The sequence below is a fragment of the Pleurodeles waltl genome, chromosome 5 (assembly GCF_031143425.1).
Source record: "Pleurodeles waltl isolate 20211129_DDA chromosome 5, aPleWal1.hap1.20221129, whole genome shotgun sequence".
NCBI lineage: Eukaryota > Metazoa > Chordata > Amphibia > Caudata > Salamandridae > Pleurodeles > Pleurodeles waltl.
The window spans coordinates 1,734,172,278-1,734,198,276 of NC_090444.1; the positions used below are offsets into that span (position 1 = coordinate 1,734,172,278).

General features: G+C 42.9%; 1 protein-coding gene across 1 annotated transcript in view; it reads left to right on the top strand.

The window, feature by feature from the left end:
* LOC138296722 (cytochrome P450 2K6-like) overlaps positions 1-25,999 on the top strand; it is a 288,135-nt gene that overhangs the window by 256,399 nt on the left and 5,737 nt on the right. Inside the window, exon 8 of the mRNA XM_069236123.1 lies at positions 24,951-25,092. Within this exon, the coding sequence (XP_069092224.1) occupies positions 24,951-25,092 (142 nt within the window). The remainder of the gene's footprint in view (positions 1-24,950; positions 25,093-25,999) is intronic.

Below are 25,999 nucleotides of genomic sequence, written 5' to 3' on the forward strand. Positions count from 1 at the left end.
ACTGGTAGTCTTCTTTCTACTTTGTTGCAGTTTTGCAGGCGTCCTGGAGCAGTCAGCGGTTGATCCTTGGCAGAAGTCGAAGAGGGAGATGCAGAGGAACTCTGGTGAGCTCTTGCATTCGTTATCTGAAGAGAAGCCCAAAGGAGAGACCCTAAATTACCCTCAGAGGAGGATTGACCACCTAGTCAGGTAAGCACCTATCAGGAGGGGTCTCTGAAGTCACCTGCTGGCACTGGCCACACAGAGGCCTCCTTTGTGCCCTCACACCTCTGCATTCAAGATGGCAGAGGTCTGGGACACACTGGAGGAGGTCTGGGCACCACCCCTGGGGTGGTGATGGACAGGGGAGTGGTCACTCCCCTTTCCTTTGTCCAGTTTCGCTCCAGAGCAGGGGCTGGGGGATCCCTGAACCAGTGTAGACTGGCTTATGCAAGGAGGGCACCATCTCCCCAGCCCTTAACACCTATTTCCAAAGGCAGAGAGTGTAACACCCTCTCTCAGAGGAAATCCTTTGTTCTGCCTTCCTGGGACTGGGCTGCCCACACCCCAGGAGGGCAGAAGCCTGTCTGTGGGTTGGCAGCAGCAGTAGCTGCAGTGAAAACCCCACAGAGCTGGTTTGGTAGTATCCGGGGTCCATGCTGGAGCCCCGGGGATGCATTGGATTAGCACCCCAATACCAGATTTGGCATGGGGGGACAATTCCATGATGTTAGACATGTCACATGGCCATATTCGGAGATACCATTGTGAAGCTACATATAGGTATTGACCTATATGTAGTGCACGCGTGTAATGGTTTCCCCGCACTCACAAAGTCTGGGGGAATTGCCCTGAACTATGTGGGGGCACCTTGGCTAGTGCCAGGGTGCCGTCACACTTAGTAACCTTGCACCTAACCTTCACTAAGTGAGATTTAGACATATAGGTGACTTATAAGTTACTTAAGTGCAGTGTAAAATGGCTGTGAAATAACATGGACGTTATTTCACTCAGGCTGCAGTAGCAGTCCTGTGTAATATTGGTCTGAGCTCCCTATGGGTGGCAAAAGAAATGCTGCAGCCCATAGGGATCTCCTGGAACCCCAATACCCTGGGTAACTAGGTACCATATATTAGGGAATTATAAGGGTGTTCCAGTGTGCCAATCAGAATTGGTAAAAATGGTCACCAGCCTGTAGTGACAATTTTAAATACAGAGAGAGCATAAGCACTGAGGTTCTGATTAGCAGATCCTCAGTGACACAGTTAGGCACCACCCAGGGAACACATTCAGGCCACAACTATGAGCACTGGGGTCCTGGCTAGCAGGATCCCAGTGAGACAGGCAAAAACAAACTGACACACAAGTAAAAAATGGGGGTAACATGCCAGGCAAGATGGTACTTTCCTACAATAACTGATTTAAAACTGGTACATTCCACATGTAACGGGCATTTGATGGATATAATAGAGGGATATATTCAATAATTTGTTGCTGCCGATATATTCGCACACACGTAAAGTGTGGCAGCCATGTTGAAATCCACTACCGCGATCACTTGTAAGACAAATACAGCCCACATATAGCGGGCGTTTGTCAAAACCTCAGATTTTAAATAAACATTTAGCTGTAGATTGTCATTCAAATATCGCTTGAATCAAATCTTTTATGCTCTTTCACATACAATCAGAATACCAATATCATCGTAATCACGTTTTAACTCAGCAAACTCCTACCTTGCCATCAACGATTAGAACGTGCTCCATAGCACAACTTTATCTGGCAACACTCATGCAAATCTTACAGCGTTCTCCCATGCCGCTTTTATAATCTTACTTAAACGCCAATACCTGGAAGGTTCCTTTCAAGCCTCGTTTTGATCCGTGTGTCTACGGCGGCCATTTTGAAGTGTCCTCAATATTTATTAAATTGTATATTTTACGAAGATTTGTGTACAAGACATAGTTCGTTATCAGGACCGCAATGCTAACTTCAAATTTCTTCACTTAATTATAACCAAAATAAATTTTAATATGTCCCTCAAATTTTATGATTTGTTTTTTTGTATATTTATATGAGTACCGAGGTCTATGGCAGCCATATTACGATGTTTATTATATTTATCAATTAATATGTTGGCTCAATATTATATAAAGATACCACCCATTTACTCAAACTTGATATTGGTTGAAAAATTCCCAAAATCATGACCATAATACAATAACATGTTATGCCAAATTTTCATAATTCCTATGTCAACAAATTACCATCAAAAATAATATTTTCTTATTATTTAACTCTCTCAATCTGAAAGCAATCATAAATTGTTTCAAGGGTCAAAACAAGGAAAATATAATATATATTTCAATTCCTCTAAATCTCCATGAATATCTTTAGGTTATACTGTAACAAGTTATCTCAATTTTTTATTTATGTCTTTATCAATGTAACAGCCATCTCATGCATATATGGGGTTTCAAGAAAGGAGTAATTTTAAAGTACATTTTAACTGCCAAAAGAAGAGAATACAATAGGTTTTACCATTCTTCTGGAATTCCATAACTTTTTTCTAGCAATGGTATCATTGATAACTCAAATCATTATTTATGGTTCTATCATTCTAGCAATCCTTAAAAGTGTCTAAGATATCTAAAAAAAGGAGGAGAGTCCTACATTTATATATGCTCCAAATCTTTTACTAGACCCTAATACACAATACATAAAGTGACCTATGATCTATCCCTTATATATTTAAATCCCTAAAAAATAATGGAATTCATTATTGACATTCAATCCTTCTTGCACTGTTCGTAGGCGACTTATCCATCTTGCCTCAGCTTTTCTCAGAGTAAGTTCCCTATTTCCTCCCCTTTCACAATGGGGCACGTATTCCACTCTATGAAACCATATTTGGGTATTACTGGGATGGATCAGTTGTATGTGTGTGGCCACAGGATATCTCACCTTCGCATTTTTTATAGCTTTCACATGTTCCATCACCCTTGTTTTTAAACTCAGAATACTACTGCCTATATATAACTTTCCACATGAGCATCCTAAGGCATATACCACGTATGTGGTGTTACAATTAATGAAAGAGTTGATGGTATATTCAATCTGAGTATTGTACTTGAACTTTTGTATTTTGTTAATTCCTGTTTTTCATATAGAGCATCCTCCACACGTGAAGAAACTCTCTGGTTTCACAGCTTACCATGTTCCAACTTCAGGTTTACTTTGATTGTCTTTCACATAACTAGGGCATAGTATACTTCTTAATATGTTGCCCCTCTGATAAATTATTTTAGGTGTTTTAGATACAATACCTTCCGGTAATGTCGCTGAATTTAAAATATGCCAATTTTTTCTTAATGCATTAATAATGTGATTACTGTATACATTGTATTTGGTGATAAAACATATCTCTCATTTCTTATTGGTCTCCCTATTTTTATTCTCTTCTTTCTTCTTATGGTCTTCACTCAATGCATATTTCCTATCTACTTCTTTGATTTTCTCTTTTGCTATTCTAAGGACACCCTCATCATATCCTCTGTTACGAAATTCAAGTTCTATTGTCAGCAATCTCTTTTCAAAATCCTTTTGTTGACTGCAATTACGCCTTGCTTTCACCATTTCACCACATGGTATTGATTCAATAGTCTTTTTTGGATGAGCACTTGAAGCATGGAGTACACTGTTGGAAGCAGTAGGTTTTTTAAAAACATCACTATGGATGACATTATTTTGTACATACAATCCCAGATCCAAAAAATCAATCGTATGTCAATCATAGGGTCTAGTAAAGGATTAGGAGCATATATAAATTGAGGACTCTCCTCCTTTTTTGAGATATCCTATGCAATTTTAAGGATTGCTAGAATGATAGATCCATAAATAATGATTTGAGTTATCAATGATAAAATTGCTAGAAACAAGTTATGGAATTCCAGAAGAATGGTAAAACCTATTGCATTCTCTTCTTTTGGCAGTTAAAATCAGCTTTAAAATTATTCCTTTCTCGATACCCCATATATGCATAAAATGGCTGTTACAGTGATAAAGACATAAATAATAATTTGAGATAACTTATTACAATATAACCTAAAGGTATTCATGGAGATTTAGAGGAACTGAAATATATATATCATATTTTCCTTTTCTGACACTTTAAACAATTTATGATTGCTTTCAGATTGAGAGAGTTAAATAATAAGGAAATAATACATTTGTTGATAATTTGTTGACATAGGAATTATGAAAATATGGTCATGATTATTGGAATTTTTAAACCAATATCAAGTTTGAGTTTGAGATTTAAAATTACGCTATAATGACCACTAAATCGTAAGATAATATTTTCTAATCATCATAACCTGCATTAAGGGGAAGTTGCCTGATATTCAAACAAAAGAGCTCTACGAAAAAATAAAGGTAGCAATATTTGGTTTGCTCATAATTCAATGACCATAATACAGAATAGCTTCTATTTTTAAATTTAAATGCATTATTTTTTCTGTCTCTGGGCTGTATACTTGCTATTCAAATAGATATGTTACAGATAGTGATAATAGTAAATTAGAATAATGTAATAGCGTTTATATGCACATAGCAATTATGTCAGAAGAGATTAAAATATACTTGTTCTGTTATAAACTGTTATAATTTTGTTGTAAGAAATATAGATTCATAAGATAATCTGCATTGTAATGAAATATTATTATAAGAATATGGTGACATTAGCATGTGATATTTAATATGTTTAATGGGATTTTGGATGTACAATATTTTAGAACATATGTATAATTTTATATTGAATTATGGTTTTATATCTTTATATGTCTTTAGCCCTGAAGAAGTCCATTAGGACGAAATGCGTTGGCTATGGATAGATCATCTTCAATATGAATAAATAAAGGCACACATTTTTAAGAAGGTTTGGCTGTGGAATAATATGGCATATGACTTTAATATGAGAACTCGCCAATGCCAAGTCCTGCTCCATCGACCCCCCCCTCGCAAGACCTCTGCGACTCCCTTGCCACCTTTTTTTACCGTAAGATCACAGGCATCCACAGCAGCTTCACCTCCCCGACCACCGCGGCCAACCCCAACTCACCCAACCGCACCAACCTCCTGAGCGCCTGGACCCACACCAACAATGAGGACACCACCAAGACCCTGAGCACCATCCACTCCGGATCACCCGCCGACCCCTGCCCTCACCATGTCTTCAACAAAGCCAGCCAAATCATCGCCCCCCAACTCCACTCTATCATCTACAGCACCTTTGATACTGCCACCTGCCCGGAGAGCTGGAAACACGCCGAAGTCAACGCCCTGCTCAAAAAACCCAAGGCAGACCCCGAAGACCTCAAGAATTACCAGCCCATCTTTCTCCTCCCCTTCCCAGCATTGAGAAGATAGTCAACAGCCAACTATCCCGCTTCCTGGAGGACAACAGCTTGCTCAACATCTCCCAATCCGGCTTCCGCAAGAACCACAGCACCGAGACCGCTCTCATCGCCGCAACCAACGACATCAGGATCATGCTCTACAAAGGTGAAACCATGGCCCTCATCCTCCTTGACCTCTCTGCAGCCTTCGATACCGTCTTTAGCACACACTCCGCACACGCCTCCATGACTCTGGAATCCTCCACAAGGCCCTGGACAGGATCACATCCTTCCTCTCCAGCAGAACTCAGAGAATCTGCCTCCCTCCGTTCCTGTTGAAAGCCACCAAGACCATCTGCCGAGTCCCCCAAGGATCCTCTCTCAGCCCAACCCTTTTTAACGTCTACATGGCGCCACTCGCCAACATCATCCGATCCCACGGCTTCAACATCGTCTCCTAAGCCAACAACACCCAACTGATCTTCTCTCTCACTAAGGACCCCACCACCGCCAAGACCAATCTCCACAATGGACTTCATCCCATCGCCAACTGGATGGAGATAGGCCGCCTCAAACTTAACTCAGATAAGACGGAGATCCTCATCCTCGGCTCCAACGGATCAGCATGGGACGACTCCTGGTGGCCTGCTACACTAGAAGCCGCACCAACTCCCACCACCCACGCACGCAACCTCAGCTTCATACTGGACTCAGCGCTCACCATGACCAAGCAAGTCAACGCCATCTCATCCTCATGTTTCAATACCCTCCGCATGCTTCGTAAGACCTTCAGATGGATCCCCATCAAAACCAGAAGAACGATCACCCAGGCCCTCGTCAACAGCAGACTGGACTACGGCAACGCACTCTACGTGGGAACAACAGCCAAGCTCCAGAGGAATCTTCAGTGTATTCAGAACGCCTCCACACGCCTCATCCTCAACCTCCCACGCCACAAACACATCTCATCCCACCTCAGAGACCTTTGCCGGCTCCCCGTCAACAAGAGGATTATCTTCAAACTCCTGATCCACGCAAACAAGGCTCTCCACGATGCAGGCCCTGCCTACTTCAATGAGCGCCTCAGCTTCTACATTCCCACCGGCCAATTACGCTCCCCCAACCTCCCCCTCGCAACCGTCCCCCGCATCCACTGTACCACAGCCGGTGGCAGATCCTTCTCACACCTCGCCGCCAAAATCTGGAACTCCCTTCCCGTCAACCTACGTCTGACCCAGGACCTCCTAACCTTCAGGAAGCATCTCAAGACCTGGCAATTCGAGCAGTAGCAACCCCTCCCAGCACCTTGAGACCCCAACGGGTGAGTAGCACCCTTAACAAATGATTGATTGATTGATTGAACATGTGAAAAAATTCTCCTGACATTATTAGATACAGATGTGTGCTAGGTCTCATTTTCAATGTGTTAAGCCAGGTTTTCCTGGTTATCTGAGGCCTAGGGGGTTGGTCCTCAAGACTTGTGCACTATCAATATTACCAATTGTTTATACAACCAAATACAAAGGTGCGGTAATGATTGCTTCGACCCCCTTTCTGTGTTTATAGAACACATATATATATGTATACATATTTACGTGTGTGTGTGTGTGTGTGTGTGTAAAAACTGCCTGTAACCTTTGTTTTTTACAGTGAAAAAATATATTTGTAATATATTTTTATATATTTATCTTATATATTTATATAACTATATATCACCAGAAGATCGTTATAGCTAGGACTTAGTTTCCATAGGAAAAGCACTTTTTGACCAGACTATGTGCTTGCCGCTGTTTGACAAATCTTTATGAAATTTTCAAAAAATGGTGTCCTCTAGGGTCTTATTGTGCATGGAAGTTTTGGGGTGATTTATCAAGCGGGCAGAGAAAAAGGGGGATCAAATAAAGTGTATTTTCTATGTTAATTTCGATAGAGATTTTAGGCAGGACCGCAGCCCGAACCGCTGAACAGAATTACACCTAATTTGGCAGACAGGTAGGTCTTGGTCCAGAAAGCACCCTTTTGTTATTTGGTAGAAATTCATTTAGTAGTTTTTAAGATATTTAAATAAAACCCAATTTTTATATCTGGGTGGAGCCTAAGCACAGATCTCATAGTAAGATCTGATTGACTGTCAGCCCTTCACCCAGAAAGTGCTGGCAGCTATCTTGGGACCAATACACATGATAGAACTCATTGAAATGCATTGTAGTGAATGGCATGTTTTAGCGTCACAAAAAAGAGAACATATAAAGGGTGATAACAGATTTTTGTTACAATGTAATTAATTTGTTGTTGGTGTCATACTAATTTTAGGAATTGTGGTGTCTTCTAAGGTGATTTTACCCTGTGAAAAAGTCTTCTGCTTGGATTTCATAAATCATGTTTGAGAGAAAACTGTTTTCTTGTGATTTTCCCACAGAGGTGCCCCAGAAGGTACAATAAGAGGAAATGTTCTCTAAATTCACACTAAATTTCTCAGCCATATGAGAATGAAGTATGACATTCTCAGTAAAACATGTACTTTCAACAGGAGCATCCTGTCAGTTGATTCCCTTGTGTTCTACTGCAACCTCCGAGAATGTCTTACTTATGACAAAAGTGTGGCACACCTAAAGCCATCTTGATTGAATCAAACTGGTAAAACTTAAAACATTTAGAGCCTCCTTTACAAGAATCTGACTCATCGTCATCGATGTGTCTGATTTCTTGTGCTTCCCGCACATCCCCTAACAACTCCATGGATGCACTGTATTTACAATTGAGAGCTCCTTGGTGCACGTTTTCACAGATGGGTCAAAAATTTGGATGCATCTGTTGGCACCAAACTCACGCATTGCTGGAGTTGTGACTTTCCTGAGGGAAAAACTATCCTGCATGCATTATATCTTGTACAGGTATAATGTGAAGTAGGGCTTTACAAGCTGATGCATTGGGCCAAATACATCAGGTTGTGAATATGGAGCAGTGTAGTGCACTGCTAGTGCCACCACTGAGTCAAAACAAAAAAATGATGCAGCGGTGGCACAACAGGCTTTGGAAATGGGGCCCTTAAATAAAAAAGGAAGAAAATGAGGAGGTTCATTTTGTCATGGAAATTATGGTTAGTGCTGTAAAAAGAAAAATTAGGATGTTTTAAATGAATTCTTAGCGCTGTAAAAAGAAAAACTAGGACATGTTTAAAGTGAGTTCTCAAATATCTTTCTATTCTATTTAATTAAACCATTCTGACATGCAGACTGAAACATGCGCTTTCAACACCGGCAACAGACTGCCAGTTAACTTCCTGGAGATAAGCAGCTTACAGTGTCCTAATGAGCAACTAGAGTGCTTACTTTCTGAATTTATTCCAGAAGTGTGGCACATCCGATCGCCACCTTGATGGAATCAAAGTCGAAAACTGAAAGCATTTTGGGCCATATTTATACTTTTTGACGCAAAACTGCGCTAACGCAGTTTTGCGTCAAAAAAATTAGCGCCGGCTAACGCCATTCTGAAGCACCATGCGGGCGCCGTATTTAATAAATGACATTAGCCGGCGTTAGCCGCCGGCGCTGCCTGGTGTGCGTGGAAAAAAACGACGTACACCAGGCAGCGCCGGCGTAGGGGGATATGGAGCTTGGGCGTCAAAAAATGGGGCAAGTCAGGCTGAGGCAAATTTTTCGCCTCAACCCGATTTGCGCCATTTTTTCCGACTCCCAACCCCCATAGAAATGACTCCTGTGTTAGCAAAGACAGGAGTCATGCCCCCTTGCCCAATGGCCATGCCCAGGGGACTTCTGTCCCCTGGGCATGGTCATTGGGCATAGTGGCATGTAGGGGGGCACAAATCAGGCCCCCCCATGCCACAATTTTTTTAAAAAAAAAATACTTACCGGAACTTACCTTAATGTCCCTGGGATGGGTCCCTCCAGCCTTGGGTGTCCTCCTGGGGTGGGCAAGGGTTACAGGGGGTGTCCCTGGGGGCATGGGAGGGCACCTCTGGGCTCCTTCCGAGCCCACAGGTCCCTTAACGCCTGCCTTTTCCAGGCGCTAAAAAACGGCGCAAAAGCGGGCATACGTCATTTTTTTTGACCCGCCCACTCCCGGGCGTGAATTTTGCCCGGGAGTGTAAATACGGCGCACAGGCCTCGGAGTCAATTTTTTAGACGGGAACGCCTACCTTGCATCTCATTAACGCAAAGTAGGTGTCCACGCTAAAAAATGACGCCAAAGTATAAATATGGAGTTAGTTTTGCGTCAGAATTGCGTCAAAAAAAACAACGCAATTCCGGCGCAAACAGAGTATAAATATGCCCCTTTATACTGAGGATACTGCAGTAAATAAGAAAATTAGGGAGCTTCATAACAAATAGGACTCCCAAGATGGCCCTCAGAAAAAAAAGAGCATAAATGCCACCCACTTATCACCCAAACGTAGCCCAAGTGAAGCCTATTGACAGAATTGTGCAAAACATTCATTTTTTTAGTTTTTTTGCTGCTGACCCAAAGGTATTGGAGTGCTTTACATAAGCATCAGTTACATTGCACAGGGACACATTTATTTTGGTACATAAAGATAGCAAATCATTTAAAAGTGTTTCGCTATTTGGGAACTCAGAAGATATGTTCTCATTTTAGTTTTTCAGTGCACTAACCATACTTTCTATGGGCAAAAGGCCCTCTCATTTTTATAATTTCCAAAGGAAATGCTTAGGTATTGCAGTTTTGATTACACCAAGATGACATCAAGAGTGCCACACTTTTGTAATAAATATAAAATGTTAGCAATCTAGTCTGTTTTTCTGAATACTGTGGCTAAGCAGATGTCAGTGGAGCGGGCTTGGATAATTAAGGGCACAGAGGAGGGTACAGAGGCAAGAGGTTGACCACGTTGGGTAGGTGGGGTGGCAGTGGCAGCACAACAGACCATGGAGGGCAGGGGAAAGGAGGGTGGGGGCAACAAACCAACATTGCAGGACAGGCAAGAGAGGCTATGGCAATATAACAGACCATTAAGACAGAAGGAAGAGGCAGTGGTAGTACAACCATACATGCCAACAGACTCAATTCAGGCAGGGGACTCCATTGTTTTTAACCCCAAAAGGGCTTCTTTTATGTGTCTATTGTCTAAAATCTCCTCTTTTACAATGTAAGTCAATGGGGAAAATCAGTTCCTTAGGTTGTTTTTCAACATTTCCCACTTACAAAGTTCAAAATGTTGGCAAGTATAGTGCATTGTGTCATTGTGGGCAAGGAGGAATGGGCAGCACAATACACAACACAGGGCAAGCAGTATGGTAGTGCAGCACAAATGACCATGAAAAGCAATAGGGAGGGGACAGGCCATGCACATGGACAACAGAAAGCATAAGAGAAAGAGGCACGGGAAGCAAACTAACCATACCAGATAGACAGGAGGGACTGAAGTAGCATAATTAATCATGAAGGGCAGGAGGGAGGGGGCAGGAGTGCAACAACTGACTAGACAAGGCAAAAAGAGAGGGGAAAGGGGTCTGCATATGGGAAACGGAGGGCAAGGGGCTAGGCGGCAGGGCTAGAACAACAAGCTGACCATGGAGGGCAGGAGGGATGGGCATTGGAAGCACAACAGACCATGGAGGGCATGGCTGGGGGAGTTGGGCCATTTTTTTTAAGGAAGAGGGGTGGGAGTGAGGGATATGGGTAGTTATTTTTTTTAGGGTGGGTGGGGTCAGGGTAGTTATGTTTTTAGGACGGGTGAGGGGTTGGAGTATTAGTATTTTTAGGCTGGGTGGTGAGGGTTCGGGGTACTTGTGTTTTTAGGGTGGGTGGGGGCCATGGTAGTTACGTTTTTAGGATGGCTGGGGGGTCAGGGTAGTTATGTTTTAGGGCAGGTGGGGGGTCAGGATACTTGTGTTTTGGGGCGGGTGGGGTAGGTATATTTTTAGGGCAGGTGGGTGGGTCGGGGTAGTTGTGTTTTTAGGGCTGGTGGTGGGCGGTTGGGGTAGTTGGGGTTTTAGGGCATGGGTCGGGGTAGTTATGTTTTTATGGTGGTTGAGGGGTCGGGTTAGCAGTGTTTTTAGGGGTGGTGGGGGCAGGGTAGTTTTATTTTTAGGGCATGTTGGGTAGTTATGTTGTTAGGGTGGGTGGTGCCATTTTTTTTAAGGTGCGGAGGGCGGGTGAGGGGTAGTTGTATTTTTAGGGCTGATGGTGAATGTCGGGTAGTTATGCTTTTAGGGTGGGTGGGGGATCGGGGTAGTTATGTTTTTAGGGTGGGTGGGGGATCGGGTAGTTATGTTTTTATGGCAGGTATTGGGGTTGGGGTAGTTGTGTTTTTAGGGCGAGGGTTGGGTAGTTATGTTTTTAGGGCAGGTGGTGCCATTGTTTTTAAGAGATGTGGGTAGGGTGGTCAGTGTAGTTATGTTTTCAAGGCAGGTGGTGGGGGTAGTAGTGTTTTAGGGGCAGGCGATGGGGGGTCGGGTAGTAGTTGATTTTAGGGCAGGTGGGTGGGCAGGGTAATGATTTTAGGGAGAGTGGAGGGGGGTAGTTGTGTTTTTAGGCCAGGGGTTGGGTAGTTATGTTTTGAGGGTGGGTGGTGCCATTTTTTTTAAGTGGGGGATGGGGGCAGGGTTGTTATGTTTTTAGGGCTGGTGGTGGGAGGTCGGGGTAGTTGTGTTTTTAGGGTGGGTGGGGGATCGGGTAGTTGTGTTTTTAGGACAGGTGATGGTTGGGGTACTTGTGTTTTTAGGGCAGGTGGTAGGGGGTTGGGGCACTTGTGTTTTTAGGAAGGGGTAGTTATGCTTTTAGGGCGAGTGGGGGGATCGGGTAGTTGTGGGTTTAGGGCGGGTGAGGGATTGGGTTAGTTGTGTTTTTATGGCGGGTGGAGGGGGTTGGGATACTTGTGTTTTTCCAGCAGGTGGTGGGGTTGGGTAGTTTTGGTTTTTAGGGTGGGTGGGGGGGGGGTCGGGTAGTTGTGTTTTTAGGGCGGGTCGGGTAATTGTATTTTTTGGCCCGATGGGGAGCTTGGCATGGTGGAACCGTGCATGCCGTTCCACACATACCTTTACTAGGCATGATTTTACAATGAAAAATCGTTGTAAAGGCATGCCTGGTAAAGGCACACACGGAAACAACCCGGTCATTGTTATGACCGCGTTGTTCAGGCATGCGTGGTTCTGGCATTGGTTTTTCCATCATACAATCGTCCACAGCACCAGGCAAGGGTTCAGGATCTCTGGTTTGCCTCGTGGGGTCTGGGACTACAGCTCTCAGAATTCACCTCTTCAACTTATGGGGTTGCACCAAACATCTCCAAACTTCTGGATCTTCATCCAGAGGTCCTTTTTGGGTCCAAAATAGTGTCATCAAGCGGATTCTTCTCATTTTAAAAGGAGAGTAAGGTGAGTAAATCAGTCTTTGCTTTCCAAGAGAGCAAGTTTGTATATAGGCTTCTGTATTGCTGACAGACAACAGGGCCTGGCATGTGGCCAGACCCTGCTGCCAACTCCAAAGTGCATCTAGCCCCCCACTGTGCACGGCCATTGGCCGTGCATGTGTGGGCCACAGGGCTGGACCTGCAGCTGTGCTGTACGACAATGAGAACTAGGCAAAGCAAGGAGAAAGCACATATACACACAGGAAAAAGCAAGGATAAAGCAGTGAAGACAAGGGAAAAGTTAGGAGAAGGCACACAAACATAGAAAAAAAGCATGGAGAAAGCATAGAAAACTAGGGAAAAGCAAGAAAAAGGCACTAGAAATGGTAGACAAGCAAGGAGAAAACAGTGAAAATGAGAGCATAGCAAGGCAAAGGCACTGAATAAATGGAGGAAATTCCAAAGAGAAAGCAATGAAAATGAGGGAAAAGCAAGGAGCGGGTACAAAAAAAGCAGTGGGAAAAATAAGAAGGCACACAAAATACGGGTCAAACAGCAAGACAAAAGCAGTGAAAACAAGGGAAAAGCAAGGGGACACTCAAAAAGGGGCAAGCAGTGGAAATTAGGGAAAAGCAAGGACAAGGCATACAAGGTACAGGGAGAAAGCAAGGAGAAAGCAGTGAGAACGAGGGAAAAACAAGGAGAAACCACTCAACAAACAGGTGAAAAAGCAAGGAGAAAACAGTGAAAACAAGATAAAAGAAAGGAGAAGGCACACAAAAAAACAGGTGAAGAAGCAAGGAGACACTAAAAACATGGAGGAAAAAGCAAGAAGAAAGCAATGAAAACAAGGGTAAAGCAAGGGGAAGGCACAAGGAAACAAGGGAAAAGCAAGGAGAAAGTAGTGAAAATGAGGGAAAAGAAAGGTGAAGGCACACAAACAAAATGGGGGTTAAAAGGACAAAGCATTGAAAACTGGGGAAAAACAAGGAGAAGACAAACAAAAAAACAGGGGGAAAAGGCAAGGAGAAAGCAGTGAAAAGAAGGGAAAAGCAAAGAGAAGTCACACTAACATGGGGAAAAAGTAGGGAGAAAGGAGAGAAAATGAGGGAAAACCAAAGAGAAGGCACTCAACCAAGGGGGATCAAGCAAGGAGCAAGCAGTGAAAGTGAGGGAAAAGCAAGGAGAAGGCACACAAACTACAGAGGAAGAAGCAAGAAGAAATTTGTGAAAACCAGGTAAAAGTAAAGATTGGGCACACAGAAAACAGGGGAAAAAGCAATGAGAAAGCAATGAAAATGATGGCAAAGCAAGGAGAAGGCACTCAAAAAATGGGGAAAAAGCAAGGAGAAAGTGATGAAATGTGGGCAAAGCAAGGAAAAGGTACAAAAAATACATCGGAAAAAGCAAGGAGGAGACAGTGAGAAAGAGGGAAAAGCAAGGAGCGGGCACAGAAAAAACATGGGAAAGGGAAAGGAGAAAGCAGTGGAATCAGGGAAAAGAAAGAAGGAGGCACACAAAATACGGGTGAAAAAGCAAGGAGGAAGCAGTAAAAATTAAGGAAAAGCAAGGAGAAGGCACTCAAAAAAGAGAAAAAGCTGAGAAAATGATGGAAAAGCAAGGAGAAGGCACACAACATACAGGGGCGAAAGCAAGGAGAAAGCAGCGAGAATGAGGGAAAACGGAGTGGGTACACAAAAAACAGGGGAAAAAGCAAGGAGAAAGCAGTGAAAAAGTGAGAAAAGCAAGAAGAAGGCACACAAAATACAAGGGAAAAAGCAAGTAGAAAGCAGTAAAAATGAGGAAAAAGGAAGATGAAGTCACACAAAAATGGGGGAAAAGCAAGGAGAGAGCAGTGAAAATGAGGGAAAAGCAAGGAGAGGGCACACAATATACAAGGAAAAAAGGAAGGAGAAAGCAGTGAAAACAAGGGAAAAGAAGGAGAAAAGCAAGGATAAAGCAGTGAAAATTAGGGAAAGAAAGAAGAAGATACTCAAAAAATTGAGAAAAAAGCAAGGTGAAAGCAGTGAAAACAAAGGCAAAGCAGAGAGAAGACACACTAAAAAGAAGGGAAAAAGCAAGGAGAAAGCAGTAAAAATGAGGAAAAGGGAAGGTGCAGTCACACAAAAATGGGGAGAAGCAAGGAGAGAGCAGTGGGAATGAGGGAAAAGCAAGGAGAAGACACACACACACACACACACAATGGGAAAAAGCAAGGATAAAGCAATAAAAACAAGGGGAAAACATGGAGAAGACACACAAACATGGGGAAAAAGCAAGGAGAAAGCAGTGAAAATTAGGTAAAAGCAAGAGGAAGGCACCCAAAAAACAAGGAATAAAGCAAGCAGAAAGCAGTGAAAACCAGGGAAAAGCAAAGAGCAGGCAGATAGAAACAGTGGGGAAAAACTACGAGAAAGCAATGAAAATGAGGGCTAAGCAAGAAAGGCACATAAAAAACAGGGAAAAAGCAAGGGGGAAATAATGAAAATGAGGACAGAGGAACAGGGAAAAAGCAGGGGGGGGGAGAAAGGACAAAACAGTGAAATCTCTGGAAAAAAGCAAGGAGAAGGCACACAAAAATGGGGGAAAAGCAAGGAGAGAGCAGTGTGAATGAGGGCAAAGCAAGGAGAAGGCACACACACACACACACATACAAAATGGGAAAAAGCAAGGATAAAGCAATACAAACAAGGGGAAAACATGAAGAAGACACACAAACATGTGGAAAAAGCAAGGAGAAAGCAGTAAAAATGGGGTAAAAGCATGGGCACGGCACCAAAAACAAAACAAGGGATAAAGCAAGGAGAAAGCAGTGAAAACCAGGGAAAGCAAAGCGCAGGCAGATAGAAAACAATGGAAAAAACAATGAGAAAACAATGAAAATGAGGGCTAAGCAAGAAAGGCACATAAAAAACAGGGAAAAAGCAAGGGGGAAATAATGAAAATGAGGACAGAGGAAGGAGAAGGCACACAAAATAGGAGAGAAAAGGGAAGGTGAAAGCAGTGAGAAAGAGAAAAAAAGCAAGGCACACAGTAAACAGGGGTAAAAGCAAGGAGAAAGCAGTGAAACCACAGGTAAGAAAGAAGAAGGTACACAAAATACAGGTGAAAAATCAAGGAGAAAGCAGTGAAAATAAAGGAAAAGCAAGGAAAAGGCACTCAAAAATGGGGAAAAAGCAGTGAAAATGATGGAAAAGCAAGGGGATGGCACACAAAATAGAGGGGAGAAAGCAAGGAGAAAGCTGTGACAATGAGGGAAAAGCAAGGAGCGGGTACATAAAAGAAAAGGGGAAAAGCAATGAGAAAGCAGTGAAAATGTGGAAAAGCAAGGAGAAGGCAGACAAAATACGGCAGAGAAAAGCAAGGAGAAAGCAGTGAAAATGAAGGGAAAATCTGGGAGAGGGCACATAAAAAAGGGTGGAAAAGCAAGGTGAAAGCAGTGAGAACAAGGAAAAGCAAGGAGTGAGTACACAAAAAATGGTGGAAAGCAAGGAGAAAGCAGTGAAAATGTGGGGAAATGTAAGGAGAATGCACAGAAAATACAGGAGAAAAAGCATGGAGAAAGCAGTGAAAATGAGAGAAAGCAAGAAGAGGGCACATAAAAAAGTTGCAAATGCAAGGTAATAGCAGTGAGAATGAGGGAAAAGCAAGGTGAATCCACTCAAAAATCTGTTGAAAAAGCAAAGAGAAAACAGTGAAAAAGAGGAAATAGCAAGGAGAAGGCACACATAAAAACAGTAAAAAAGAAAGTAGAAAGCAGTGAAAATGGGGGAAAGGCAAGGAGAAGGCACACAAAATACGTGGGAAAAAGCAAGGAGAAAGCAGTGAAAACGAAGTAAAAGCAAGGAGCTGGAACACAAAAAAGTTTGAAAAAGCAAAGTGAAAGCAGTGAGAAAGAGGGAAAAGCAAGGAGAATGCAGTCAAAAACAGGTGAATAAGCAAGGAGAAAGCAGTGAAAACTAGAGAAAAGCAACTAGAAGACACACATAAAAACAGTTAAAAAGAAAGAAGAAATCAATGAAAATGATGGAAAAGCAAGGAGAAGGCACAACAATAGAAGGGAAAAATTAAGGAAAAAAACAGTTAAAACGAGTGCCATGCAAGGAGCTGGCACACAAAGAATGGGAAAAAAGCAGGGCAAAAGCAGTGAAATTAGGGAAAAGCAAGTAGAAGGCACCCAAAATACAGGGGAAAAGCAAGCAACAAGCAATAAAAGCAAGGGAAAAGCAAGGAGAGGGCAAACAAAATACGAGGGAAAAAGCAAGGAGAAAGCCGTGAGAATGAGGGAAAAGCGGGCACACAAAATACGGGAAGAAGAAAAACGAGAAAACACTGAGAACTAGGGAAAAGCAAGGAATGAGTAAACAAAATTTTGGGGAAAAGGAAGACGAAAGCATTGAAAATGGGGGAAAAGCAAGGAGAGGGCACACAAAAAAATGGGTGAGAAAGCAAGATGAAAGCAGGGTGAACGAGGAAAAAGCAAAGAGTCTGAGTCCCAAGATGCCTGCCAGCACTTCCTAATTGAAGTGTTGACAGCCAATCAGATCTCAGCACGAGATATGTCAGATCCACAGAGGATCTGCGTCCCTAGATATGCAATTTTTTGTCCTTTTAATATTTGTATTTAATATTTATAAAGCGCATTCCGGCCGTAGCATCGAAGCGCTAGGTATGGAAAGAGCAAGTGTAAAACAAAACAGAAAAGGAGAAGACAGTTACTGGGGAAAGAGCCAAGTTTTTACTAGCCTCCTGAAGGTCATAAAATTTTGTTCCTTCCTAATAATCAGGGGGAGCAAATTCCAATGCTTGGCAGCCGCTACAATGAATGCTTTATCCCCCCATCTAGCCTTGCGAGTTCGAGGGACGTGGATCAGATGGGCTCCTGTTGATCTGAGTTGACGGCTCTGCGTATACCAACGTAGCCTTGAGGACAAGTATTCAGATCTGCATCTATGTAAAGACTTATGAGTCAAACATAGAGTTTTAAAAGTAATGTGCTTTATGACAGGTAGCCAATGCAATTGTTTCAGACTACTGCTAGCTGATGCAGAGCGGGAAGATCTAATATAAAACGAGCAGCTGTATTTTGAATCAGCTGAAGCTTCCTAAGCGACAAGTTGTCAAGATTGAGCATCAGAGCATTACAGTGGTCTAATCTAGAAATTACTAATGTCAAGATCACTATGATTCTAAGCTCCTTTTGCAAATAAAGAAGATTTTTTTTTCAGCATTTTGAAAGTCCAAAAGCTAGATTTGGTGATGGAATTTACTTGGGGCTTAAAAGATAGGCGGTTGTCAAAAATAACTCCCAGGTTTCTAGTGGGGGAAAAAACTATTAAAAGGATTTACACCAAATTACAAAAAGCATGTTTTCTGGACCAAGGTCTCGCTTACTGCCAACTCTCTCCAAGGGTTCAGGCTGTAGTTGTTTCTAAAATCTCTATGGGAAATTTAATGGAGAAAACAGATTTTGGGACCCCCCCCCTTTTTTCTCAGCACCCTCTTGATGAATCATCCTGAAACTTTCAAGACAGCAGCTGAAGTGAGTGGCATACTCGTTTAGAAAAGTTTTTGAACAATTGTAAAATGAGGCCAAAGTTACTGGCAAAATAAACCCTTTTTCCATGGAAACTAGGTCCAAACTATAACTACCAACTGATGCCTACCAGTAGGCCATTAATACATATTTTATGATAAATAATAATGTTTATATTAAGAGTTTTATATATTTTTTTAATTAATACAGATATGCAGATATATAATATGTTTGAAGTGAAGTAGTTTACCTACTGTTACTTGGCATGTAGTGGGAATATTAAATTCCAAGTGCGGATGTAAAGATACTACTTGTAACTTACCTTTTTAAATACAAAAAGTCATAAATTTAGACTTTTGGTCCAAGTTTGCCTTGGAGAATCTGGTCTTAAATGTTCGCCTGGCTCCTCAAATTTCTTGGTTCTGTCTCTTTTGCTTTTTATTTTTCCTCTTCTTATTTGGCATGGGTATTGGACAGTTTTTCATTGAAGGCTACACTTTTTTCTAAAAAAGGAAAGGTCACTGGAAGTGCTTGCTTGATCAATATCAATATTAGTCAATTCTCTTTTCTTGTCTTCTTTTTAAAGTCAGCCTTTTTATGGTCTTAAAAGATGGGTCCTCTGAAATACAACTTTCCTCAAATGTCATAGATGTGATCTTTTTCTCAAAATGTTTTTGAGTAGATTTTCTTTATGTATCTGTTGATTTAAAATTGATTTCTTCCAAAGTCTTATTCCAAGTATCATTCTGTAATCTTTTTTGCAACTCAACTTTCGTAACTGCAATTTCTTTTTCAAGATATCTACTGATTATTGATTGTTCCTCAATTATCAAGAATACAAAATCCAAAGAACATTTGTTCAATATTGTGCACCAACTTTCACAAACATTTGATCAGTTTTGCCCAAAGTGGGCTCCAAGGCCACACTTAGGCCTCTTGGTATGCACTTGGCTTTGTGATACTCTATAAGTGTGGCAGCATGGAGCCTCCGATTTATCTCTTGTCTCATCAAGTATTCTAACTGCTTTCAGTTCTGTTTGATAGATTCTGTTTTGTGCCTTTTAGTAGAGCATATATCTCCTGTGCTACTTCCTGTGGGGAGGCCAGTGTTTTTGCTCAGTGCTCTATTAGACGGACAATCTCATCAAACCACATAACTTTTGGGTGCAAGGAACCGGTTGATAGAGAAATAGTTTATTTACCATTCTTAAACAGAGTGTCTCCCACACTGCACACCTGAATTTCAAACACTGGTTAGTTTCTTGAATAATCTTTTATGACTTGCTTCTGGGGTACACCTTGTATCCTGGGTGTGGATACACGATTTGATACTAGCTATTTGTCATCAGACAGATAGGCCCTCATTCTGACCCTGGCGGTCTTTGACCGCCAGGGCGGAGGACCGCGGGAGCACCGCCGACAAGCCGGCGGTGCTCCAATGGGGATTCCGACCGCGGCGGTAAAGCCGCGGTCGGACCGGCACCACTGGTGGGGTCCCGCCAGTGTACCGCGGCCCCATTGAATCCTCCGCGGCGGCGCAGCTTGCTGCACCGCCGCGGGGATTCTGACCCCCCCTACCGCCATCCAGATCCCGGCGGTCGGATCGCCGAGATCCGGATGGCGGTAGGGGGGGGTCGCGGGGCCCCTGGGGGCCCCTGCAGTGCCCATGCCACTGGCATGGGCATTGCAGGGGCCCCCGTAAGAGGGCCCCTACATGTATTTCACTGTCTGCTGCGCAGACAGTGAAATACGCGACGGGTGCAACTGCACCCGTCGCACAGCTTCCACTCCGCCGGCTCGATTCCGAGCCGGCTTCATCGTGGAAGCCTCTTTCCCGCTGGGCTGGCTGGCGGTCTGAAGGAGACCGCCCGCCAGCCCAGCGGGAAAGTCAGAATTACCGCCGCGGTCTTTCGACCGCGGAACGGTAACCTGACGGCGGGACTTTGGCGGGCGGCCTCCGCCGCCCGCCAAGGTCAGAATGAGGGCCATAGTCTCTTAGATGCACTACTGAATACGCTAAGCTTTGAAATTTGAAAATTATACTTCTTCAAATGAAGTGTTGTTACATTGTCTCACAAACATATTATATAGCCCCAGGAACATTTACTGACACACAGCACATACAGACCCATATTTAACAAGGATTTACATCAAGATTTACCAAGCCACACAAGGCCATTTTGCGTGACCCTGCGTGGCTTGATAAATCTAGAGTAATGTAGGCAGCACAAATCAATGCCTTCAATTACTTTGTGACACATTCCCAGATTCATCAACACTGGTAGACCTGGGAAGTGTATGCCTCCCCACCAGGGGAGTAATGTGGAGAAATATAATTTTCTTCTTATTGTTTCCTCCACACTTAGAAAGAGGAAAATGCCTCTGATGTTTGATGTTTGCTTTTGTACAGGAAGGTGCCCCTTCTTTCACAAGAACAATCCTGCAAACACCCTTAAGCCATTGTGCCTGTGTTCGCGCTAGGCAGCAGTTTGTGCACAAGGGCAGGCAGAGAAGGAATGTGCTGTATAATGTTAAATACAGAGCATTCATGCCCTCTCTCTTTCATGAAGTGCAGTATATCACAGTGACTTGATGCATTGAATTGTGACAAAAGTGACCAGCAGCGCACATGGTGCACTGACATCATTTCACTGAAAGTGAAAGTACAATGAGCCGATTGGCTCATTTCACTTTGCTTGCCTCAGTACTCAGGAGCTATCTCAGCCCCCTGAGCACTGAGGCAGATGGGAGAATTATCGTTGGAAAGGGGAGAATCTCTGCTTGGGGATCACTGCAGGAGGGCAATCCAATGCAGGGATCCACTCCATTTGACACCAGGGTGGGGGGAGCAGTCCATTGGGGAAGGAATTTTGCTCCCCCTTTTTTTGGGCTATTTTCAGTCTTTCTGCCCCCCTCTGTGGGCAATATCCCTGATCTGACCCCTGGAAGGGAAAAAAGCACACTAGGCACCAGGGATTGTATTTATTCTTTTAGAATAGGGGTGGGGGCTGCCCACTATAGGCATGTCAATGCCCCCCGCCCAAAAAAATGGGCACAGTCTTTCTGACCTCCTGGGGGGCAGACAGGGAGCAATAGCCCCGGATCTGCCCCCGCAGATGGACAGAAAACCCACTACGCACCAAGGATATATTTATGGGCATGTCAAGGAGTAGCCATAGGCAAGGGCCACTACCCCTTTGTTTTAAGTGCACATTTTGTCCATGTCTGCCCTCCTTGGGGCAGATCAGCAAATGTTTTTGGCTCATCTGCCCCCAAGGGGGGCAGAAAATCACTAGATACCAGGAAAGGCTTAGTCTGTGTGAACTGGAGTTCTGCTGAGGTCAGCGTGTACTGGTGTTTGGCTGGCTGTGTGCGTACTGTCATTTTGCTGGCAGTGTGTGTAGACTCGTGCTTGGCTGGCAGTGTGCCTGGACTAGCACTTGGCTGGTGGTGTGGCTTGCATGGATCCCCCAGCGTTTTCTTACCCAGAATCCCCTGCAAACCTCAAATTTAGCAAACAAGTTACATTTTCCTCACATTCCTGTATGGGAATGTTGTGGGACCACCATGCTGGCACTGATTTCCTACCACCCAGTATTCCCCTCAGTCTCCCAATAAAAATTATCCCTCACATGTGTGGGCGCCCAAAGTACAGTCAGCCTAAAAACGTACAAAATGAAAAACTGAGGGGAACCAAAGTGGGTCCAAAAGGTCAATGTACATGTTTTGGCCCTTCCCTGTTGCAGGCGCTTGGCCTACCCACACAATTTCAAATTGGTGGTAACTCATTTTCAAACGGGAAGGGGCCCACAAGGGAACCCTTCCCCTCTGTGAATGAGGCACCAACATTTTTTCAGAGTAAGTGGTCCCAAGGACCACTTCCTACTCTGAAAAAATGAAAAGGAAACATTTCTTTTTTAAAATTTGCAGTGCATCCCATTTTCCTTTGAGGAAAATGGGGTCCATTTCAAAATTAAAAAAAAGCTTTATTTAAAAAGCAGTCCCAGACATGGTGGTTTGCTGACCTCAGCAGTCCACCATCCCTGTGAGTGCTGGTCATTCCCAATGGGTCACAAATTGCGACCTGCTGCATGAATAATAATGAAGAAGGTGCCTTGCAACCCATTTGAGAATCTCAGACAGTGTCTCAGAAACTGTTGTACATTAGAGAGTGTGACCTACAATTTGCAAATTGCAAAAACTTACAAATTGTGAGTCACAATCTCTGATGGTCGTACATCTGGCCCATAGTGCAAAATAAAGTATTTGTCGTATGTGGAATTACATGACATTTTACACAGCCTACTCAGTAGTACTCTTTTTATTGACCTCAAAAGGATAAAACGCTAAGTGAAATCACTGGGACTGACTTTGGCAAAAAGCATTCCAAGATGGTCATCCATGCATATCCAGGCATGCACATGCATGGTAGGCCATCTCCACTACTTTTGCCTGACATATACCAAAGACAACTCCAAGGTGGGTGCCCATGCATTCGAGGTAACCATCCTGGAATGCTTTTGCCATCATTTATCATTCTTTACCGATCTTGCTTCCAAATGTGTCAGCCAGCCTAGAACGGTAAAATAATAATAAACTATGGCAAGTTAAACAAGCACTGAAAAGGCGAATAGCAGTGCAGCCAATGTCAGGCATAATGCCTTTACCAATGCTTGTTACGAGTGCAAATGATATTTCTCCAGCAAAAAGCTGCAATGTGGGTATCTTTGTCAAAGTTTAGGGTAGAGACGAGGCAATTGAAAACATTGTGCAAATCACTATTTCTAATTTAAGGTACCATGCATTGTTTGCTCAACAGTGTATAAATAATGGAAAATGGCAGCTTATTAATGACACCTTTTCGTGCTAAGAAAAAGTACAGTAATATTATACTTCAGCATCAATATAACTGTGCAAGATGCATGTATATCCCACCTGCTGGCAAGATCTTCTAAAGCTTTTTTGCTGACTAAAACCAACCGAAAGTTACTCAAAGTCTGACAAGGGTACCTGCTATCCAGTACAAAAGGTGTTTTGTGATGGAAGGGTGACCTTTATTAAATCAAAGTACCTTTGTGCTGCTTTCCCTCACTTTGCCTTAAGGGATGGCATTACTAGGCGGATCATAGATTCATCTAGTAATGCCTCCCCATGGGTTTTGATACAAAGCACAATCTGTTCAAAACCAAGAACCCATCCGAAGAAGGCGTTAACAAGTAGAAATGTGTTAGTTTTTCCAAAGAAACACACATTGATGACCTTACGGGGTGTCAGTGTGGAGTCTGGGATTCCATGGAACAGGGCATTTAAACCATCCAGATGCAAAAGTCCAAAAGTTTGAACAGCTATTCTGAGGTACCTTTCTGAATGAAAAAATTCTGCTTTCTTTAGAAAATAGAGCTATTTCCATGCTGCCTTTTTTTTCTGGCAGTGTGTCGCTTGAGGTTGAGGTAGGTGCCCTGGGTTAATCCAAGTGACTTGGCATTTAGTAAAAGCTGGCTTTCGAAGATGTCAAGTTCATTTTGGCTCATTACATCAAGTTTGTACAGTTGCTTGCTGTTCTTTGCAAATAAAAGGAATTCTAGCTTGGTTGGGTTGAGCTTCAGGTAGGTGCTTGACATCCAGGACTGGATTATATGCCGGCAGGGTTTGAGATGCTGGATGTGTGAAGCAAAGGAGACTTTCTATTAGAGTTCGTTATCATTGGTCAACTTTGAATCTTGATAATGTTATCCAGGAGTAGAGCACCAAGCAGTTCTATGTTGAGTTTGAAGATGACAGCAGATAGTATGGAAACCTGAAACACTCCACAGGTGATAGGGATCTTTTGTGACCTGGAGGTGACCCATTTGAACAAACTTGTGTTGATGGTAAAGGTAGGAGGAGAACCAATTAAGGACATTGCCTGTGAATCCCATTCAAAACTTCGGGATGCATTTGAAGGAAGGGTAGTTGACTGTGTCAAAGTCAGTTTAGCGGTCCAGCACCACCAGGAGGCATGGGCCATCTTTATCTGCAGTCAGGAGTGCATCCTTTTGAAGTGTGAGATATTGGTCTCTGTGCTGCAGTGTGATCTATAAGTAGATTGGTGTGTATGCAGGAAATGGTAAGCATGAATCTGATCTTGGAGTAGAACATAGACTGTTTTTTTCAATGATCCTCCTGATTAAAGGTTGGTTAGTAAAGGGTCTGTAGTTGATAAGGTCATCAAAGTCTAGGATAGTTAGTGGGAGGATCTGTCCTATATTTAGAGCTTCTGTGAAGATGCCTTGGGTGAGGGAGGCATTGACAATGGTGGATAGGGGTGAGAGAGTGTCCTAAGGGAGACTTTTGATTGGAACAAGTGTAAGAAATCATCTTCATAAGCAGTGGCTTTGAGGAAGTTGAACGAGAATGGTGACAAATATTCAGAAAGGGTACCAATTAAACATGTAGGTGAGACATAAGTTAAATTTGATATCCAGGTATGGTTTAAGATATAGGAAAGAATCCTGAAAAATACTTGTTTTAGAATGCAATTTTAGATTAGTAGGGTATCAAGACTGCATATGATGAAATCACTTTTTTCTTCAAATATCCATTTTCCTAATCCTTCATGAATTCACTTGCAAGATACAAAACTGAAAGTTGAAATGCAAATGTGAAAATGAACCATGTATGTCAAAGATAACAATTGTGTTTTATATTCTTTTCCACATATTTTTAGGGAACTTATATTATTCCACTTCTTGAATCTGTGCTTTATGACAAATCTCAGTTTGAGAAGCCTGGTGAATTCAACCCTCAGCATTTTCTTGACTTCGAAGGGAAGTTTATGAAGAAAGATGCATTAATGAATTTTGGAGCAGGTAACTTTTAACAAATGTATAGCAAGAGAAAGTGAATTATTCATCGGGGAGAACGGTAGGCCGGGTGGATGGTTGTCCATCACATGCAATAAATTCACTAACCTGTTATGTCCAGACAAAAGTTTTATTAATTTAAACCTGAACTCAACCCCTGGGAGGTTTGTCAGAAAGCAGACAGGATTAACGTAGAAAAAATGTATAAAACATTTCAAAGTACTAAAACAGCCAAAACAATGACATTAAGATTCATGAATAAAAACGTCTTTTTATCTGAGAACCAAACTGAAGAAGTGGAGCGTCAATTTTATGAATTACACAAATATTTTGAAGACCTGTTTGTGACTGCACGTCACAATTTTAAAGTGAGTGCATTTAGGGGACGCTTCTCCTGACTAGGGGGAACACATCTATATACTTTTTAAAGGTTGACATTTTCTTGTCTTAGTCATATGGTGCCTGTAGCCTGTCTCTGGGTCACATGACTGGGTGTGGATGACTGTAGGCTTTGTGTATTCCTCCTAGAGAGCCACATGGAACAAAGAGCTTAGAGGTTAGAGGATGGGCCATTACTGGCAGGATGGTAAAGAGAAGCTGAACCCAGCCCCACTTTCACTTTAACACCCTGTGTCCTGTGTCTGTACAAAGGGCTGCAAACCCCTGTAGTTAGTCTGGAGCAGGGGAGGCAGGGCATCTGTGCACTTCAAAGACATACCTCTAGAAGCTTCATCCCCACTTCACACGAACAACTGTGTATAAATACTGGACCTCAGATGTCACCACTTCAGTACACTTCTGGACCTGTGGATACTCTGCCAGGAAGAAGTACTGCTGTTCTGTTACAAGTGATGCCACTTTGATGGGCTGCTGTCCTGAAGGAACTGCTGCCCTGTGGTGCTGGACTAATGCC